The 17,931-nt window shown below is 41.3% G+C and overlaps 2 protein-coding genes across 2 annotated transcripts; both read left to right on the top strand.

Moving 5' to 3' along the window:
• The first annotated feature begins 2,585 nt into the window (after positions 1-2,585).
• LOC133919435 (large ribosomal subunit protein bL19cy-like) lies at positions 2,586-5,478 on the top strand. Its single transcript, XM_062363821.1, has 4 exons — positions 2,586-3,087; positions 3,701-3,787; positions 3,872-4,002; positions 5,132-5,478. The coding sequence occupies exons 1-4, from the start codon at positions 2,593-2,595 to the stop codon at positions 5,238-5,240; spliced, it is 822 nt and encodes a 273-aa protein (XP_062219805.1). The 5' UTR covers positions 2,586-2,592; the 3' UTR covers positions 5,241-5,478.
• A 1,008-nt stretch (positions 5,479-6,486) lies between these two features.
• Positions 6,487-10,032, top strand: LOC133919434 (vesicle-associated protein 2-1-like). The gene is made up of 9 exons (XM_062363820.1): positions 6,487-6,743; positions 6,843-6,906; positions 6,997-7,067; positions 7,169-7,250; positions 7,347-7,462; positions 7,568-7,705; positions 7,815-7,841; positions 8,594-8,668; positions 9,587-10,032. Exons 1-9 carry the CDS (start codon positions 6,585-6,587, stop codon positions 9,722-9,724), a joined length of 870 nt encoding a protein of 289 aa, XP_062219804.1. The 5' UTR covers positions 6,487-6,584; the 3' UTR covers positions 9,725-10,032.
• Positions 10,033-17,931: the final 7,899 nt, after the last annotated feature.

Below are 17,931 nucleotides of genomic sequence, written 5' to 3'. Positions count from 1 at the left end.
GCAACAAGGTTTGAATCTTCCGTCCCAGATGCGTTGCATACATTAGTTTGGTCCTTGTCTTTTACTATGTCATTTGCAATTTTATATCTGAACTCTAAGAGACACATGCTATTGAAATGTTTTTCTTATAGTCCGTCTTTGAGCTCATGTAGTATAGAAGAGGAATGGATATTTCCTTGACAAATTGTGTTGTCCATGGTTTCATTCAATTAGAGCAACTAAACAATTGACTATTAGCTTCTTTTGACATATAGGAACTAGAATGTGTGTCTGAAGACTCAAGCAGTTGTGCAAGTATTGTTGTATTTTGTCTAGTCAATTAATATTGATTTCTTGGAAGTCGGTAGGTACTCTTGGGAAGTTCTCGAGCATATGTTGATAGCATACATAATTGATGAGAATGCACCCCTTTTGTAAATAACTGAATGTGTTTACAGTTTTACAACCAAGCATAACCGTTTGAGAGGAGGGTAAAGAGGGGTTGAAGAACTGTAGAAGGCATAGGTTACACTATGAACATGTCATACCATTATATATGCTACATAATGATTGCTTAGATCATATATGTTGTTTTTTGTAAGGATTTGATTTTAGTTGCAACGCATGGCAATCAGCTATATTCTAGGCCATGCCCCAGAGTCAGAGATTAGGAGCGAACTTAAGGTTTGTTCAATATTGCAGCATTGCAGTATGCTAACTTGTTCACATGTGTTTGTTAAAATACTCACAAAGATAGATAGTTTATTTGCCATGACTTTTCTTTTCATCACAGCAATATATGGAAACTTATACATCTGGAACACATCTTGAGCAGTCGGTTTATGAATTTTTCTACTTCATCGTGCGTGCAATTGTAGGGCACTATGATGTGGGAGCACATGGCATGAATTGAGAAGAAAATGTTGCTAGCAATAATAAGCATTGTCATTTACCTAGAGTAAACAATACTGAAGGATGCTACTACAGTGGGAAGATGCTACTATCTTTTTATGCATCAGTCAAACATGCAGATATGACCTTATGACACATACACTTATTTTATGATCACCTCCATCACAAGCAGAGGCGGGTCTAAGAAGGGGCATGGGTGTACATATGTACACCTAAATTTTTATGCAAAAATTTTCATATATGTCATCTAGCCCAAGCAGCCTAATAACTTACAGTGAGAACAGAAAAAAGAAAAATGGTCCGAACCAAGAAAACAAGCCCACAACCCAACGACGAACTGCCCGTTTGAAGCCCAAATCAATTATCCAAGTCGTTCAACTCGCCCTAACGCATGTAGCCAGTCAGCAGCGCACGAGAGGAAATGGAGGATGGCGGCGGTGTGGGCGCAAGCGTGAGTGAGGGTGGCACTGGCATGACAGTCGTAGTGAGCGTGCGTGGCACACTAGGCATAGGCGCAAGTACAAGCGTGGTTGGTGCGGCAAGCATGCGCAGCGCTAGCGCGGGCATGGTGAGGCTGGAGCACGATATTGTTCTCATTTGTTGCTGCATCTACATGCTGTAGTGCTATACATGTGTTATTGATTTGCTACATCTTTGCTCATATATATATGTCTATTTGTTTTCTTGCACTCCTACAGTGAGTTCATAATAACATTGCTCATTCTCTATCTCTGGTGAGTGCCCCCTTTCTTAGTTCCTCTCCGCTATCCTCTTTGGGCTTTTTGCTTTGATTGTGTCCTCATGGACTAAGTGAAATGAAAAGTTTGAGGAGAAATACATATAGACAAGTTCAGTTTAAACTATGTTTGTAATTTAATTTCTTCGCCGTTCTTGTCGTGTTCGGAGTGCTGCTGCGGTGGTAAAAAGGCTATGAAGATAGAAAGTTTAGATAGATTTTGTTGGATTGTCATGCGAGTGGATAACGAACAACTACGGTGAGATTCTGTAGAAGAAGAGAAAAGAATTGTTCACGGATACAGTGGTGAAAATGACAGTTCAGCAGAAAGAGGAGAAGCCAGACCATGCAACGGCACAATGCTAAAAGATGACATCGATCCAGGCTGCGGCACAGGCGCGAGCGCGAGCCAGAAGGGGTGCTGCGGCGATGACACGAGTACGAGCGAGGCAGGGTGTGACGATGCTAGTATAAGCACGGCAAGTATGTATATCTAAGTTAAAAATCTTGGGCGATCACAGCAAGTTTAGACTTGCATGCATGATCTTAGATAGGAGTATTTCTTTTAGTCATACTACTCTTTTTTACATGTCTGAACTTAGTGTCTGATCCAGCTTGCGCTATTATTAGGAAGTACTGCTTAGGGTTAGTTCGTAGCTAACTACCAATGTTAGTTTATTATTTTTATGTGTGTCATTTGTAGGACGCATAAGACAATAGAAGTCCACAATTTGCATGCCATCAGCTGTTCTGGTTGCAGATTATCTTGCATCGTGAACAGATCACCTCATGGAAATTCACTCCAGCATCTCACACAGTTTGCAAATTCACTCCAGCATCTCACACAGTTTGCATCGCCTACCGTCGTGATATTTCTGGATTCCAGCATCTCACACCGTCACAATGCCTTTAGAAACGGACTAACCTGGATTGACGGTTCAGATCGCTTGATCTTTGGATAAAATATGGGCCCAGCTTGCAGCGTCGCAGCCCCTCCCACCAAGAGAGAGGCGGATAGCGTTTCTCCCCCCACCGCGGCGACGCCTCCTTTCCCTCTTTCCTCCGTCCCATGCTCCGTCGCTGACACGTTGGACCGACTTAACCTTCCGATGGCCTCCGCAGCCGCCGCCTCCGCCACCGCCGCCGTATCCGGTGTCTTGCTTCCCCATGCCCTCCTCTCCCACCGCTCACCGCCGCCGCAGGTCCTCTCTGTGTCGTCCTCGTTCCACCGGCTCTCCCTGTGCGCTTCCCCTCGCCGGGCCACCTACCTAGTTGCCTGCGCCGATGCTGGAGAACCAGAGCCCGCGACGGAGCCTGAACCCGAGGCCGAGCCTGTCACTGCCTCAGCTGACGCCAAGGAGGGGGAGGTCGAGGGAGCTGTCGCAGTGGCGGAGGAAGAGGAAGCAGACGAGCCGCCACCGCCGAGCAAACCAGCGGTCAAGTTCGGCGAAATCATTGGGGTGAGCATTTCTTAACTTTCTGCAGCGTCCGGGATTGGATGATTGGTAGTGGATAAATGCAGGTTGCGAATTACAGTAACACAATGTAGGTTGGCGGAGCAACAATTCATCGAGTACCATTTCTTTGCTTATTGTGCAGAATTCAGAGTTATTTCATGTAGGTGCTGTGAAGCCTGTGACGCCAATGTTTGGGGTTGTATGTTGAGTTCATGGTAGCGTTGTCTCTAAAATAGCAGTTCATATAGAATTAGTTTTAGTAGGTGAAATGGAGAATTTATTTTCTCACTGTCTTGGAATTTCCTTATAGATGTACCACTTTGCCGAAAGGTTCGGTAATGCACACAAGTCACCAAGGAGCTTAATATCTTTTATGAGCATTAATTATATTTATTCTTGTTCATGCATGGTTTCATTAACATGGGCACATGGTTGGATAGAATTTTGGTTCAATTCCTCTCAAAAATGTTTTTTTGGCTTGTTGTTTAGTTTTTGTATAATTCAGCATAGTACTGAACAATTAGTTCATTGATAATGTTTGTACAATCGATCACAATTTTTGGCAGCTTGACATGTTATGTAACATACTATTTCCTTGAATTATTTGGTATCGCAGATTCTGAACAAGCAGTTCATTGAGGAGGCCGAGAAGGTGAAGACTATACCAGATCTGAGGCCCGGTGACATCATTGAGCTTAGAATGGTCAACTTTCCGCTAGTCTTGAATGTTCTTTTTACCTAGTCTTAATTGGATAATTGTTGATACATGAAGAAAATCTTGTCGCAGCAACGGCCCAACAAGAGGAGATTGTCGCTCTTTAAGGGCATAATCATCGCAAAACACAAAGGTGGTGTTCACACTACAATACGCGTTAGAAGGATCATTGCTGGTGTAGGAGTTGAAATTACCTTCCCTGTGTAAGTTGGGGTTACATAGTTTCTGGAATTTGTTCCGTGCAGTGCAGATAATATGCCTAGTATCACATGGTGACACTGACTACTAAAATGTTGGCATTTTGAAATTTCTATGCGGCTACTTTTACTTTAACTGCAGGAGATCTGGAACACATCTATACTGTTCTATACGTTCAAATAGATATGAAACTATTGGTATACTGATATTAGCTACACCTCATTACCTTGCAACTTTTGGGCCCTCTGGCTTCACATGATTATAAAAAATGAACTTTAGGTTTTCAAACATTTACTTTGAATTAGGTTGATGGGTTCTTCCTATAGAATGCACGATGAAATAATGAATAAAACACCAAGTATACTTTTGTTATAAGTTGGTTATATAATTACTTCGGTTTGCTATGCTTACAAGTGCATAGTTGGACTTGGGGTTTTCCTTCGAAATGTTTCTAAGGTGTTATGCATTCTAGCTCAAAATCCATTATCACTCGGTTTCATACTTGCAGATTTACAGAACCGGTTAAATGCTGTAACTTGAACAGACTAGTGCAGAGTATTTCCCTCTTTTTAGTTCATTAAAGTGTTTTATGGTTCCTCTGGAACTATAATTTCCCCAGCAAGACTTGGGAGGTATGAAGCATTCAAATAATAGCCACCATCTTTCCCCTACCAAACAACGATTTTGTCCTCTTGTTTGGTTTTGACATTTTCTTTTCCTACACCTATGTGAAACTTCAAATTAAGGACTATAAGTGTATAACCTTGTGCTGCACTCAGATTCTACTTTTTGTCAACTTGGTCATCAGTCATTTCCTCTCCCTTTTTTTCCTTGTAGAACTTAGTCATCTGTTGTTTGCTGATTGCTAATGTTCTCTGCAAATAAAGTAGAATCCTCTAATGTGATATGCTTCACTTTGTGTATTTTTGCTGTTAGAGATGTGGTTACCTGCAATTCTCCTTTTCGGTAATGATTAATTAGATAGCAACTGGTGATATATATGCTAGATGTTATATTCTACAGTATTACTACTTCTTATGCATCTGAACATAGAAATGCTTGAAACTTTAGACTGCTATCATTCAGAATTCCTGCAACAAATGTTATTAATGCCCCCTGTGTTGTCCATTGCAGGTACTCTCCCAGGATAAAGGAGATCAAAGTGATCAGACACAAGAAAGTGAGGAGAGCAAAGTTGTACTATCTGAAACACAAGCTTCCCCGCTTTTCAACCTTCAAGTAAAACTAGATGTACCGGGGGAAGAGCTTCTCCCGCTACCATTTTGATTTCCTTTAGCAAACCACTTTCCACTTACTCAAATCAGTGCATTTCACTGTAATCACTGGATGTCAAAATGCGCAATATCTACAGCTTTTGTGTGGCCTATTTCGGCTTGCAGTGTAAATGTATTTTGTCCTAGGTGTACAGAATCGGTACTAGGATTACCTCGTTGTGAATTTAATTATATCCTTCTATCGGAGACCTGGACTCTCAAATGCATGTATAACTGATAGTTAATATGCACGTATGTTGCTTTTTTTTTTTTAAAAAAAAAGCATGTCATAAAATAGGTCTGCGTTTTTTATGGATTGGTAGTTGACATGGTAAGTACTAATAAATTGGAGTTGAAGTTTTCTGCAGGATTAGTCATCAATCATATCCATTACCGCTCCCTAGTTTAGAGAAGACTTCTATCCAGATCAAATGACATCGGTGTTTCGTGCTCATGACGTTGCTGCCATTGCTAGACTTGAACCATGGCGGACAGGTTTGCACCAGCGTGCGCCGCCACTGCACCCCCCGGAGGGGGGGGGGGCTTCTACCACTGGAAATTGCTTGCCATGGTTTCCTTACTAAAGGATCAATCATTTTGTCCCATCTGTCTTGAATTCTAGTATACCTGACAGCATCAAAATTTCAGTTTAGCTCTAGTTTCTTCAAAGCAACAACTGGGTCCCACACTCATCATACTATTCTTCGTCATTAGATTGTTCCGTATCTCCTAATGGCGAAAATGATTGAAAACCTCATCTCAGCCATTGAAAATTTTATGAGCTCCTACCATCAGTAGAATACTAGTGGCGTATAATCTAATGGTTTGTTGAAGAGAATATGGAACGAAATGGCTAATGTTTGTTTAATACTCCAATCGGACAAGAATATTCTTCACATCCGATTTTTCTGTACTTCTCTTTTGGACTGTATGAGGATTGCAGAGAATGGATGCAATTTTTGTGCCAGTGCAAATACTGCAACACGGTCTTATTATTATTTTTTAGGTTTTAACAGCTTTGGTGATGATTTTCTGAGTTATGCTAAGTAGGCTTAAAAGCCTTGCTTTAAAATTGTTTTCATCTGAGTATTGCAAGTGTATTTAGTACAACAAGTATTCTAACTGAAATGCAAATAAGAACTGCCAAAAGCCATGTCTTTCCAGTCCTGGAAACAGCACTCTGAATAAAGTTACATAAATCACCAACCACCAATAAAAGAAAAAAAAGAGCAACGCTGTTCACTCGGAAAAAAAAAACCCAAAAAACCAGAAAGGCGAACTGCCACAGTGCCACGGGCCCAACAAGTTGAGTGATGCCCCGTCAATGTCGCCGGGAAGCCAAGAAAAGCAAAGCAAACCCATTGGTTTCCCTCTTCTCATTTCCACCCCTGGTTTCCTCCCCTTCCCACTTCTCCTCCGAATCGCTGCGCTTTTTAGTTTATTTTGCTCGCACTCAGTTCTTGGAAAGAGAGGTTCGGAAACCACTCCAAACAAACAGAAAGTAGTCTCTTCCCTCTTTTTAATGCAGAGATTTATTCATCTTCCGGCCTCTTTTCTTTGTGTTTGATCAGGTGGTCGCAATGGGAGGAGGCGGAACGCTGATCTCGGTTTACCCCGAGGAGCTCACCTTCTTATGTAAGTTATGCGGAGTTCTCGAGGATTTTATTCACATTACGATTGGTTAAACTTCCGCGAATTTTCTCGGTGTTAAATTCTTGCGCGTAGTTGAGCTGGACAAGCCGTGCTATTGCAATCTCAAGGTGGTGAACAACAGCGAGCACCATGTCGCATTCAAGGTCCACTCGCTTCCCATTTCATGATGTTCGCCTCAGAATTTTCGCTGTATATGGTGAAAATGGGGCCAGGTATGACCAAATTTATCCCATTTTCTTTTCAGGTCAAGACAACATCACCGAGGAAGTATTTTGTCCGGCCGAACGCGAGCATCGTACAGCCTTGGGATTCTTGCACTATAACGAGTAAACACCTGCTTCCCCATGGTTGTGTTTAGGATTCTTCATTTGGTTTTTGATGTGTAATTGTGTCTGTACCTGCTTTCCTATTTGGGGGTATAGTTACACTCCAGGCACAGAAAGAGTACCCACCAGACATGCAGTGCAAGGATAAGTTCTTGATTCAGAGCACGAAGGTGGCTGCCAGTACCGACATGGATGAGATCCCCCCTGATACGGTGAGCAAAAAGATGCAAACCACTAATTCATAAGGTTTAGTGTTACATTATCTCTGCAGAGAAATGATATCGACAACCATATGCCATCCTGTTGTATGGGTGCAGTTCAACAAGGATGTTGATAAGGTAATTGAGGAAATGAAGCTTAAGGTTGTTTACACAATACCCAGTGGAGGCTCAGACGACTCTGGTGCTACATCTTCAGGAAACAGGAGCTTCAAAGCGGCGTCTGATGATCTGACGGTGAGATTGTGGTAGTTCTGTTGTAATATGTATGGAACTTATTATGCACTTATAAACTTTCAGTAAATATGCTTACTGTCGATCACATTGTTACACCGTACTTTTGTAGATGCTGAAGAATGCAAGCATTGACGAGGTAATGCACTTTATCCCAACAGCAATTCTCATTTTTACTGGGAAACTTGACTGAAAATACATGTTAGTTAAGATCTTTCCTCTGATGAGTTCAGAGAAGGAATCATTCTGCCAACTTGAATATGACATGCTTGAAGCCTTTTATCATGACTCTGTAATGTTGCATGGCACATGAGCAATCTGTTTCTTGATTGTGCTGTGAGAGAATTGCTAATATTCTACTGACATGTCACATAGATATCCTTTTGCTCTTAGATTTTTAAATACAACACACGCTTGTAAAGCAATATCGGGGCAATGCCATACTGGCATTGATTATATAAAAATTGTGAAGCACAAGTCTGATAATTAGGAAGATGTTGAAGCAACATGATAGGAAAGTTGAAAGATCATAAAGTTGATCATGGGGAAAGGTACCTATAATTGGGAGGCCATAATTGTGGGAGGGAGGGATGCCCAGAAGCCCATGAACATGTTGCCTTACACACTTGTTAACTATGCACTGGGACCAGAATTTGGATCTTTTCTCTTACTATTGTCCATATCAACCAAAGTAGGTCCCTTCAACTTGATCAACATATTCCAAGTTTCCAACTGAAAAATTAGATAAAATCTTAGATTATCCCAAGTGAGTGCTTCATGAAATATTCTCATTGTAATAGATATCTTGTACTTTTCTGATCAAGCTTGTACGAATAGCAAAACATCCGTTCGGACACCTTTGTATGTTGCTCATTTTTTTTTTAAATTCAGATCCAGACAATTCAGCGCCTGAAGGATGAAAGAGATAACATGCTTCAGCAAAATCAGCAAATGCAGCGTGAATTGGTACAGTATATCAAACTTCTTTCACTTCATTCTTTTCCCATATTTTACTTGATCATATTGACACTGGGACTTGGGCCTTCTCTTTTTTGAACAATTTGGGTTTTGGCTGTTACATTAATGAAAACTGTAAAATTTGGAGTAAAATAATTGGTTGTGTTAAAAGAAGTCTGACCTTTGTGCAAAATGCAAAAGAATTGGTTGGTCCTTGGTGGTTGACATATTTTATATTCGTAAAAATATATTGTCTGATGATATTTTTTATCTCCAAATGTAAAATACAGAAACTTACATTTCTCTTGCGCGTTCGAGAAAAAAAAAACATTTCTATCTCCTGATTTTTTTTAATGCGATTGTCTTCTGATAGGTTAAGAAAAGTAGAAAACAAATGTTTTCAGCAAATCAGAAGCAAAGCATAGACTGTTTTATACTCAAACATGACAATCATTTTTTTATGGAGGGAACATAAAGGAAGGGCTGGAACTTGGAAAGAAGAAATCTAAGGCACTAATGACATAAGTTGGACCTTAGGGAAAATTAGGCTAAGTTATGGGTTCTAGGAATAGTTAAGTTTGTTTTCCTCCTTTGTACGGCTGCTCATTTAACGATAAATGACTCAAAAGTGACAAGAATGAGGTGTCATCTGCCAAGCCCACAAATTCCTTCCCCACATTTCCATTATTCTGCACTTGAAATGAAGAACCTTTTTGTTGACATAGCTAAAGAAAAAAGCAAAGTAGTTAGCCTGGCTATAGTTTGTTCAATAACCTTGCGGAGGATGTGTGCGGCAGGTTCATTGCCTACAAATATTTCGTGAATATAGAGTATTAATTTGGCATTTTAGTTAGCAATTAGGATGCAAAATGCACTCCTTTGCTCTGTTACGTTGAATTTTCTACTTATCAGAACAAGCTGTTTCAGGATGTGCTCAGGAGGCGTAGGAGCCGCAAAGGTGATGCGGGCTTCTCCTTGACGTTTGCTGCCTTTGCTGGGCTAATAGGTCTTCTGGTCGGGCTCCTGATGAGCCTCATCTTCTATTCCCCACCGGGCAGTGCTTAGATGCAAAGGTTGAGCAGCTATGTTCAGATCGACATCAGGACGATGTCGGGGAAAAAAGATGGAAATTTCTGTTGTAGTCTCCATTAGTTGTTATTCTTTTGTTCTTTGCGTTGTAGCTACGTGAAACGATAACGGGTTCCAATGTTTGCGCCCGTGCTTGCTTCATCTTCCATTTGCATTTGCCCCTCGTTTGTAATTCTTTCTGTATTAGTTCGATATATATCAGGACGAAAGCTGTATGCATTCACCGATTGGAAATGTAAAGAGAAACTGATCGTGGTGATATCAAGAAAGAATGTTGATGCCTATTGTGCCTCCCGATTTCTGACACGCACGTTATCTGCATTTGACCAGCTTCCATGTAGGCGCTTCGGGGGAATTTTGATGGTTTGCTCCCAGTTCTTTACGGTAAGAAGACGTCTGATAACGTTTGGAGTGTGCACTGCAGCAGGGGCGGAGTAAGGATTGCACGATAGAGAGGGCCGAGGAGAGACAAATTTAAATCGATTCTAAAACCTATTAAATTCTTTTTAAAAAGCATAATTTTTTTTAATATTAGTTAATATATTTTCTATTATTTTGAAAAACATAATACAAGTGTCGATGAATACATGTTCTATGATCGGTGTAAAATATCTTTTTTCTTATTTATACACAAATTCGCTCACATTAATAAATGTATGATCTTTTCTATAATGAGTGATGATATCTATCAATTCAACGTCTTGATATTATTTTTTCTAATTGATATTGGTCTACCGTAGAAGTTGCTAAAAAAAAGTATCTATAATAGAAAATAACTAAAGCTTAGGTTAATAAAGAGTAGAGCAATGTAATATAAATCATACCCATTAAAGACAAACACTTTAAAATTGATAAAGTTTGGTAAGAAGAAACTCTTCGTTACATGGATTCACAATAAACACGTGTAGTACATTATATTTGATGGCATCTAATACCTGAAATATGTTTAAAAAATATAATATTTGAAACATACATAGTAGATAAAATGAGTTTTGTATACCAATTAGCTCTTAAGTTATTTAGTTTTTATATGTTACTATATCTATATGATATATAAACGATGAGTCTATTATACACCTAGGCGCACTATAGTTTACTATTACACCAACCTCCAGTTATAACTCAAACAATTATCAGTTACAATCCGCTAGATAGATTACTTATAACTGCATGTCCAGAAGTACATAATTGTAACACGAGAAGCTAACGAGTTACGTTTTAAATTGTACTACGATTACAATCGTGTTCCCTAGGTTGTACATCATTAGACAAAGAATTTGTTAGGAATTACGTTCATCCGTAAAGTAATTACAACTCAATTTTTTTATTTACATCTGATTATAACTCTCTGTCTTACAGATTATAACTCTGGTATTTTTTAGATTGTAACTAGAGGTGACATAACAGTAACTAGAGTTAGTTAAGCCTAGACACATTATATATATAGTGTGGAACTACATAAGCATAGGGGCCTAGCCCCTATCTCCACCCCTGCACTGCAGTCTACAGAGGCGCTTAGTGAGTGTATAACGCACATGCGCTTCGATCTATACAAGAGTCCTAACATAGGTCATGTTTGGCGTAACTAAAACTTATGTGTTTTTGCTGAAAAGATGCTTTTCTGAAAAGCTGTTTATAGCTTCTGAGAAAAACTATTAGCTTATGGTCTTAATTTTTAGGCTCTCAGCACATATCTTTTCAGAAAAGTCACTCTCAGCCAGCTTATCAGCTTTTAGTTTATTTCATCAGAAATCAGCTTATCAGCTTTTCAAAAGTTAACATAAGCTCAGCCTGTTTGGCACAGCTTATAGCTTTTGAGAAACAAAAACTACTGATAAGGTATACCAAACATGGCCAAAAAATGGAAACAACTATTTTGTAATGCTTAGGTTGTTTAACATACTTAAGAGCTTGTATAAACATCCATTAGTCCCTAAACAAACATAAGAGCTTGTATAAACGTCTATTAATCCCAATGCACCCAGCAAGCTTTCAACAATTTTTTTACTGACCGACTGTTGTTTCCATCCAAATAACTGTAAAACTCAGTTGGCCTGGAGTGCCTGCCTCCCGATCGTGCGAGCGGATTGCTTTGGCGTGAATGCTTCCTCAAACAAGCCCATGGGGCGCTCGAGCTAAGGTCCACGCTAGCAAGTGTAGTCTATATATGCAAGACTACACGTCCGTTTCAAGAAATGGAATAGAGCTATCGTCGTCTGTTCATCGAGCGAGTTCTTCGTTGATACAATATTCACGGGCCCACCAAAAGGTCTCGTCTAAAGATTAGGCAAGATCCTTTAGGTATATAATTCGTCCAGCGCCACTTGCTGACATCAGCGTCCCATTTGCTTCGAACTCAGCCAAGAGAGGGAGGAGAGGAGAGGACATAGGAGGGGAGGGGAGGAGAAAATTTACGACGAAGCCCTATCAATGTAAAGATGTTTGTTTGTTTTCTCTATTTTTTATAAATCCGGCAGAATAGTCACTAGTGTTAGTTTTTGACATAAGTTAAAGGTTAGATATGATTTTTATTTTACAAATCTGGTAGAACAGCCACTAGACATAGGTTAGAATGTATGTCTAGGTTTAAAATTAGAGTTAGATATAGTTTAGCATCTAGATCTTGTTTGTACGCATATTTTAGCAATTAGATATAGTATTTAGACATATATTAGGTATTAGATGTTGGATTTAGACATAGTGTATGAATAACCGAGGTAGTAGCGGTAGGATTTAGATATGTTTGATGTAGCGACCCGAGAATATTTTGTTGCAATATAGATTACATGTTGGGCTATGTATGTAATGATTTTTGTATTATTGTAGATATTGTTTTACATAATTTTTTATGTTCTATCGCAATCATATTTAGGTTTTTGTCAATGGTTGCTAAGTATGTCTGATCAGTGGTAGTTTAGGATTTTTTTATGGGGAGAATGAAATATTATATGGTCCGAAAGGGATAGTACTGTCCGTATTTCAGTCAATAGATAAGGGTATCTCCATACCTATGCACAAAAGTGTCGGACACTTGTACATATGGTTGATGCGGGGTTTCAAATAGACTGGAGGTTCAAGAGATGACCATTATCATTGTGGACAACCGTCTGAGAGATGGTGTATACTAGGGCGTGTACTTATTTAGGGAAGATGAAGTGTGGAAAAAGTACCTGTAGGATGTTATGCACAAAGATTAGCCTCTTATGTTGCTTGTGCAATGGAAGAATAAGGAGACAGTTGGGGAGATGCATAGTGGGGGTTACACGGAGGAGGAGAGTGATGAGGAAGAGTATGATAAGGATGTCGATCTGGATGGTGCATATTTATCGGATTATCTGACTGAACAGATCTGTGAGGCAGACGAGGGGGAACGAATCCCTTCTCTAATTGAACAGATGGAACGGGATGATCTTGAGGTTGACGAATCTCTTGAGTATGACATTTCAGATGATGAGTACGGTGCTCCTATTCCCGCGAACTGAAACAATCCCAACTTTAACAACCTTATGGTCAATGAGGGGAATCAGGTGTCCTGAGAGTATACGCAGAATGAGGTCACCGAGGGTGTTAGGTATCCTACCAGTCAGGCCATGAAGTATATTGTGACTCGATAGGTGACATCACTTCGATGACAGTTTTATATTGTCAAGTCAAACAAGAATGAATATGATGTCAAATGCGTGAATGAGGGTTGCCAGTGGCGGGTGCACGACTTCAAGGGGAAGTGAGTTGAGTATTAGGAGGTGTTAATTGTGGTAGACCATACTTGCATGATAGACGAACTTGAGCCCAACCACAAGAACATCACATCAGCCTTTGTCGCCAATGTGATGTATGGACAAATTATGAACAATCTGAACTACGAACTAAGGTCCATAATCAGACAAATTGAGGAGTACAAGTACACTATCAACTACAACAAGGCATGGAAGGCGAAGAGGAAGACAATTGAGAAGAGGTTCGGGACATACGAAGCGTCATATGATAATCTGCCGCATTTGTTACAGACCATTGCTCGAAGGAACCCAAAGACGTATTACGACATTGATAAATATGTGTTGTTGTTAAAACTTGGCAAATATGTCTTGAAGCAATGTTTCTTCACATTACGAGCATGTATCGAAACTTTCAAGCATTGTCGTCCTATCCTGTGCATCAACGACACTTTCCTTATCAACATTTACAAGGGACAGATCCTGACTACTATTGGGGTTGATAGGAACAATCAAGTTATATCGTTGCACTTTGCATTTGTGGAGAGTGATAACACTAGAAGTTGGTATTAATTCATGTACTATGTGAGGATGATAATTGTTGGTGCTCAGTCGAACATGTGCCTTATACATGGCCGACGTGCAGGGATGCTTGCGGCAATTCACGAAAACGCCGACCGAGCTTCTGCGGCACGTGTTCGACGTTCTCAACATGTATCCGACGCACATGGACTAGACACGTTCGCTTGAGGTGCATACAATACTACGCGAATCCTCATTTACTACACTTGTTGCTAAAAAAAATTGAGTAATGAAATGAAACTTTTATTTGTAAAGGGACATTCTGCTCCAGATTGACATCGAGGAATGGGCGACCAAGCTCCAGATCGACAGTGGCTTTGAGGTCCCCACGGACGAGGTGAGCGTGACATTACGTCAGATTATCCGATGTTCATGACACATATACGATGCACAGGAACCAAGCGTGTTCACTAGAGGTACGTATAATACTATGCAACTCCTCATTTACTACACTTGTTGCTACAAAAAAAATCGAGTAATGAAATGAAACTTTTATTTGCAGAGGGACATTCTGCACCAGATTGACATCGAGGCATGGGCGACCAAGCTCCATATCGACAGTGGCCTTGATATCCCCAAGGACGAGGTGAACGCAACGTTAGGCCAGATTATTCAATGTTCACGACACATATCTGACGCATAGGGACCAGACGCGTTCACTTGAAGTACGTACAATACTACACGACTCCTTATTTACTACAATTGTTGCTAAAAAAATTTGAGTAATGAAATAAAACTTTTATTTACAGAGGAACATTCTGCACCAGATTAACGTCAAGGCACGAGCGACCGAGCTCCGGATTGACAATGGCCTCGAGGTCCCCAGGGACGAGGTGAGTATGGCATTAGGCCGGATTATCCGGCACGTGAGCAAGGTCATTCTCAGACGTTGAGATGGGAGCATGAGCATCCTCACCTCTACCGGAATGCCCGTCTACGATGTTCACCGACCCGTCGCACCGGTATGTCTGACCTTCGCCGCTGAGCTGTCGAGGCCATCTTCCTCCCCAACATCTCATCACTACTACGGTGGCCCCTCTGCAAGGCAGTCCTTCTCCGGGGCCACTGACTCGCACTACAGTGTGCCTGGGCTAGGCATTATTTCTCCTGCACCGGAGACCCCCGCTACGTCGTCACAATATCTAGGCTAGCATTCACCAGTGTTTGTGACTACTTCTACGCCGGCAGCGGGTCCACGTAGTCTTTCGGAGCGGACCCAGGTCCTTTGACTTCTCACATCCTCGGCTCAGGTACGATACTGTCTTCATGCATAATCAATTATTACCTAAGAAACACTTTATCAGTGATAACATGTTATCTTCATTGTTCCATGTGCAGAGATTGATGATCTACAGGGCGTAGAGGTGCAAGGTATCTACATGGAGTTGTTCACCAGGGAGGGTACTCAAGTCCCTAGGTACTCGTATATGTTCGGAGACAGTGATGAGCTTGGTGCGTTGTAGCTGCCTGGTGCGCTACTTATGGGGACACAACCCTCCCAGGACAGCTACGCTACTCCGCCGCCAGCTGCATGATCTACGCGGATGATCGTGCCCCTAGACCTGCTGACGTACTCAGCTGATCATGTGAGAGCGTAGAGGCGCAGGGTCGCGTGGGCTGATGCGACCAGGGGGGTCGTTCCTAAGAGGGGACGTAACCTATAGGCTACTAGGTTATTGTTAGTTTCATTAGTATTATGTTATTATTGGTGTTATGGTACTATATCAGTACCAGTATAATGCTACTATGTTATTGTTACTGTTATAATATCTTTAATGTATCGTGTTTTTGTTTGTGATTCTATTCAGACCATACACTCGTACCACGATCATTCCGTAATAATCATAATAAACACATCGACCAAACGTATAATGTCATATACGATACCCTAGTGGTGTATCGAAGTTTCGCCTAACATGTCTTAGGGAATGTAAAAAGCCCGAACATTGATAGGATGATACACAAATTACAATGTCATCCTAACGGTGCTTCTAGTCATACTAACTTAGAGTGAAATGCGAGGAGGTATGTGAGTCCCAATAATCTCCAGTACTGTATTGCATTGACAGAGGAGGAGGAGGAGGAGGAGCACAAGGTGGAGGAGGACCATCCCTATTGTGGCACGGGTAGGTGCACCACATATCCATGCATACAGAAGTGTCCTCCATGTGTATTACAGGAGGACTTGGTATATTATCAACCTCCCTCTATAAGTCAAAGATTTGATCTTGTAGGTGGTGCACGTAATCTTAGATAAGTTGCAGAACAGGAGGATTGACCCATCTAGTGTACTGCCAGTTGTCGAGGTCATCGTCGGAGGCCTGCAGAAATGTGAAGGTCAATATGTATAATATTTTCAAAAAATGACACGGACGGTCATGGTGATATGTGACATCCCAAAATCCTTAAACCTATCATTAAGAATTCATGAGCATCATTTGCATCATAATTAAGGTTTTGAGTAAGGAATTGAGTGCATTTAAACTCAAACAAGAATTGTTAAATTTAATATTAAATGATGCATTGTGAAGGAAATCACAAATTTTCTATGAAACATAGGGTTTGAAGTAATTTTATAAATTAGTCCAAGCCATTTAAAGAATATTAGTGAATTTTTGCAAATTTTTGGGAATTAAACTGAAGCCTTAAAAATTAGAGAGATTTAGAGGAGGTTGCATTTTTGGAGAATTTTAATTTAAAATTGGCTAAGACTTTTTGGGTCAAATAAGTTAAAATGGGTTTCACATGAATTATAATTTCACACAAAATGTTTTCCATAATTTTTGGTGGTGTGGAAGACCTATTTTTGGTTCACTGAAGGTGTGGGGATATTTTGCTCTGCAGGTTAATGTTCACGTGCCCCACTAGTCATCCCCTTCTCTCACTCAGCCGAGCAGTTTTGAGAGAGGTAGCCATCGGTTTTGTTGACCGCTAAGGCCGCCCACATCGATGGAAAACCAAGCCAGGCACCGAGGCTTCCAGAGGCATCAACCGTTGTGTATATCTCTCCCTCTCTGTCTCTCTCTCGTTGCTCTCTCTCTCTAAGTTGGACTCCACAGAGCCGAGCAGAGCAGCACACCGCCATCGCCACCATCAAATCCACGCTGCTGAGCATGGGTCTGTGAGGGCTGATCCATGAGCGGTGCCGAGTGGGATCGCCAGAGACTCCTGGAGCTGTTCCCCCACCGGATCCCCGCTTCTTCCGGCCGAACCGAGCTCCCCACGGCTTCTTCCCTAACTCTGGAGCCTCCATCTTCCCCTCACCGCCGCGCCACTATGCCACAGCTCTTCTCGGCCAACCAAAAGCTCGATGAGCTCCCTCGTGCCCTCGTGAACCTTGTGCGCGTGCTAGCAAGGCCTCGGCCCGACGTCGACGCAGTTGCCTGCGTAAGCCGCCGCTGCCGTCGCATCGGTGCATCGTCGCCGGCCCTGTTCCAGCTAGGCCCACCGGTCCGTATCTCCCTAAACGAGTTCCCCGTGCCGCGATGTCGCTGTGGGTGCCCTCAGCCGGGCCGCTAGGGTCGCCACTCACCACCGGTGAGGGTCGGCCAAGCCGGTCGGCCAATACGGCTCTGTGCAGTCGTGCCCTCCAGGCTGTTTGACCGGAGTCAGCACAGCCCAGGCCCACGGTCATCTCAGTGGCTAGCCAGTGGGGTGTGCAAAAAGTATTAGGGCGTTCAAATATTCGGTTAAATCAGAGAAATGCAAAATTGATTTATCATTCAATTGATAATTCGGCTGAAAATTGTAAAATGCATAGAAAATTAAATATAGCTTCAAAAATTATGAGACTAATTTTTTAGTTTTTTATTATCATGCTCTACATGTTAAAAATACTAGATCCATGGAATATGTGCTGAGATTTCTTTAATTAAGAAAATGTGCTTA

Source organism: Phragmites australis, chromosome 5, assembly GCF_958298935.1.
Source record: "Phragmites australis chromosome 5, lpPhrAust1.1, whole genome shotgun sequence".
NCBI lineage: Eukaryota > Viridiplantae > Streptophyta > Magnoliopsida > Poales > Poaceae > Phragmites > Phragmites australis.
Note: the sequence above shows the minus strand (reverse complement) of the source record. Positions and strands in the feature narration are given on the sequence as shown.

Bases quoted from the DNA above. Each gene is read 5' to 3' on its own strand.
- LOC133919435 (XM_062363821.1), top strand. From the start codon at position 2,593: ATGGGCCCAGCTTGCAGCGTCGCAGCCCCTCCCACCAAGAGAGAGGCG. The intron at 3,088-3,700 runs GTGAGCATTTCT...TTGGTATCGCAG, and splicing joins AGTTCGGCGAAATCATTGGG to ATTCTGAACAAGCAGTTCAT. The intron at 3,788-3,871 runs GTCAACTTTCCG...ATCTTGTCGCAG, and splicing joins ACATCATTGAGCTTAGAATG to CAACGGCCCAACAAGAGGAG.
- LOC133919434 (XM_062363820.1), top strand. From the start codon at position 6,585: ATGCCCCGTCAATGTCGCCGGGAAGCCAAGAAAAGCAAAGCAAACCCA. The intron at 6,744-6,842 runs GTTCGGAAACCA...GTGTTTGATCAG, and splicing joins CTCAGTTCTTGGAAAGAGAG to GTGGTCGCAATGGGAGGAGG. The intron at 7,251-7,346 runs GTAAACACCTGC...TTGGGGGTATAG, and splicing joins GGATTCTTGCACTATAACGA to TTACACTCCAGGCACAGAAA.